This window comes from Thermobia domestica, chromosome 5 (genome assembly GCF_964235325.1).
Source record: "Thermobia domestica chromosome 5, izTheDome1.hap1.1, whole genome shotgun sequence".
Classification (NCBI taxonomy): domain Eukaryota; kingdom Metazoa; phylum Arthropoda; class Insecta; order Zygentoma; family Lepismatidae; genus Thermobia; species Thermobia domestica.
The window spans coordinates 275,142,842-275,146,244 of record NC_137458.1 but is presented as its reverse complement, the minus strand read 5'-3'; the positions used below and the strand labels follow the sequence as shown (position 1 = coordinate 275,146,244).

General features: G+C 32.7%; 1 protein-coding gene across 1 annotated transcript; it reads right to left on the bottom strand.

Moving 5' to 3' along the window:
- Window positions 1–512: 512 nt before the first annotated feature.
- On the bottom strand, window positions 513–1,856 carry LOC145685541 (uncharacterized). Its single transcript, XM_081757940.1, has one exon. The coding sequence runs from the start codon at window positions 1,854–1,856 to the stop codon at window positions 513–515; it is 1,344 nt and encodes a 447-aa protein (XP_081614066.1).
- Between the last annotated feature and the right edge of the window lie 1,547 nt (window positions 1,857–3,403).

Sequence of the window (3,403 nt, the reverse complement as noted above, 5' to 3'; positions counted from 1 at the left end):
ACTAACTGTGAATTTAAAACTACATGCTTAAATAACGTACTTTAATACCTTTCACTATTCAAATAAACTTTTCTTCGTTATTGTCATTTAATAATACATGTTGAAATACGTTAAATTAATTAACAAAAATGCGAAAAAATATTCAATAATCAAGGCAATATTTAAGGAAAGTAAGTATTGAAGGCTACAACCATCGAGCAATATATTTTCTATAATTAGAGCTTCACATCCCTTTTCACAATTATGTGACGAAGTATAGTGTGTTGTAAGTGGGATTCGATTAATATTCAAATTTGTATCGGAGACTGCATCCCACTCAGACCCATCTGCACAAAAAAAAAAAAAAAAAAATCAGTATTGTTTTCTTCTGACCAGGGACATGTCAATATAGAATGTTATCTCATGGACATACAGAATAAGCATATATATTATTGTGATCTTTCGAATTATTAATCTGATCGTTTATACAGTACAGTGATCTATCAATTCACGGTCGATCCAATATAAAACATTTAGCACTGAATTTTGGCCTCATGCTTCCTGCAACAACTATAAAATACACTTAATTCGAAAAGAAAAGCAAACAAACTAAAACCAAGCCCTAAGAGTAATAACCAGAATGTGTATTGAAAATGATATACAGTTAAAATAACAGCAGCTTCTTCGTAGTCTTTCATTGCACTTTGAAGAACTTTTTGCATAAGTTTCTTATTAAATATTAAATCATTCCTCCATTTATCACGAAAGCCACCTTCAAGGAGACTTCTAATGTGTTGGTTTATCTTAGGAAGAAACGGAGACCATCGTCTAAAGAATAACGATCTAAATTGAACAAGTACTGGTTGCTCCACAATGTGCACTAAAGGCTTACCATCTTCGTACAGTTTTAAATCAGTTATATAGTCCTCTAGAAACAATCTAGGTTCAAATAGCACAACATCTCTATATTTAGCCATTCGCTTCAGAACATCGTCCACTTCATAGACTGAAGTATATCGTTTGTACATTTCCATCATTGCTGGATTTGACGAAAGTCTAATTGCATCTAAATGGAAAGGATGACTTCTCACTTCTAGGCCATTTTCTGCGACATCGCTCAATGTTTCTAATTCTTTGTAATACAAAGGCACAGTAAATATGCGTGCTAAATGTCCTTTATATATGGTAGTGATAACAAGGCTATAAGAAGTAAATGTAAGGAAGAGAGTTTTTGCTGATAATGTTTCTGGCTCAGGAGCAGACATTTGCAAAAATACTGAATAAACATAGATAAAAGGGTTTGTACGAATTAGCATAAATTCTCGCTTCTGAAGACATTTTACGATAAATCGACATACAACTTCTGTAATGAAAATACAAATTAAAATTAATATCCAGACAGTACTATCAAATCCAAGAACCATTCCTTTCCAAAGAGGAATCCTTTGAGCAGCTGGCACAATGAAAGATAGGGTTAAAGTCTCCACAGGAATACTGTAATCTAAAACCAAAGTTTCATTGATATACAATGTCATAGAGTTAATATTAAGTTCTGATTCTTCAATTACAAGATCATACAAAATACGATTAAATGTAATATTTGTTATATCAGGTCTCCATCTAAAAAGCAAGCTATCTAGTGTAAAATTCATCTTGTCGGCAATAGATAATATTAACTTGGCATCAGTTCCATCTACTAGTGTACATTTCTCACCCCCAGGAAAACATTCTTCTTGTACGACAAAAGGAAATTTATGAAATCTTCTAGCTCTAACGGAATACCCATGAAGATTCCTCAGTTTATCTGGAAATAAGATTTGGCTTCTGAAGTAATTATGCTTTAGTCCACATTGATTATCTTCTAACATCTGATACATAGTCCCATTTCTACCATCACTGTCAACAATGAAGGGGTTGAAGCCTAAGACACGTACTAGCTGACTTGAATAACTAAAAGCGAAAAGCAAAGAATTCAATATTTTCCTTGTCCATGCGTATTGCAAAACAGATAGCAACTCATCGTTAGAAAAGGAGTTAGATTTAGTCATCACAATAAATATTTTACTTCCTGGATTCCAGTAAGGTAATTTCTCACATTTCTCCATATCAAGCAAAAACGTACTTTTATTAGAGGAAAAAATTACGGAAATATCATTTTGTCCGCTTAGAAATGATATCTCATATTTAAATATATGTAAATCAGAAGATAGATCACTTACAATGGCTGGAGTTTGATAATTTCGTGCGATTTCCTTGACCAGAGTGTGTGCCATATCATTATGAGTTGAATCTAAAATTGTTATTAGTTTACTGTTCAGAAACTCTTGGTTGCCTGCAGAAATTAAGTAGTTGATAAAGGCATTACGGCAATATTCAGTTCGCTGTACTATTGATGGAAGCGAATATGTGATGGTCAGATGAACATTTAATATCCAAATGATTAACATCATAAGACCGCATGTGCCACTGCCTGAGAATGGGGTCCTTTCTGCAAGAAAGAAAAATATGAAAAGAAAGAATTACGTAATACGAGTACACAATTGCAATTTTTGTATTTGCTAAAACTAAAAGAATGAGTTTTGTCTTGTATTGTAGTATGAAGGACATCCATTAAAATTATACGATTCAACATCTCAACCAGAAATGATATATTTCGGTAGATTCAAAGATTTTTTTCGCTAGATTGATAAGTTTAGAGTTGGTACTCACTTTTGAACATTGAAGTTACTCGTATACAAATAAATATATTTTAGCTATATCTTGCCAGTTCACTCTAATATATATATCAGGGATACTAGCCCAAGAAAAAAGCTACTGGCCCACATCCCACAATAGAAATCATTTACTTATCTTCGGTATTATATTAAATACTACTCCTCGCACCGATGAACCAATCGCCCTGGGCAAGTGGGCGAATAGTTATTTGCATCCCTGATATATATATATATATATATATATATATATATATATATATATATATATATATATATATATATATATATATATATATATATATATATATATATATATAGAGAGAGAGAGAGAGAGAGAGGGTTGATTAATTCGTGTGTCAACTTCATTTGTTCACTGTGCAAAAGTGGTATGAGGTAAAGCCGTGCAATTTGGTGTAACTTTAGACGAAGAACATAAGTTTTTGTTTCGCCATAGAAGCATGTCACTTGTACTAAAGATTGAAGAGATATAGGGTCAAAGGTCAAATTTCGACTTTTTCCTTATGGGACTGCAATGTTAAATTCTGAAAGAGCCTGAAAAAACGTAAATCAAAGTGATAACAAAGAAAATGCTGTATTTTATGATTCTATGTCGCAAGCCGACCAAATATGCGTCAATTAAGTGTCATGGTCAGAGGTCACTGTCAGATCAAGGTCACGGGTCACCTTGAGAATCCATTTTGACATGATGA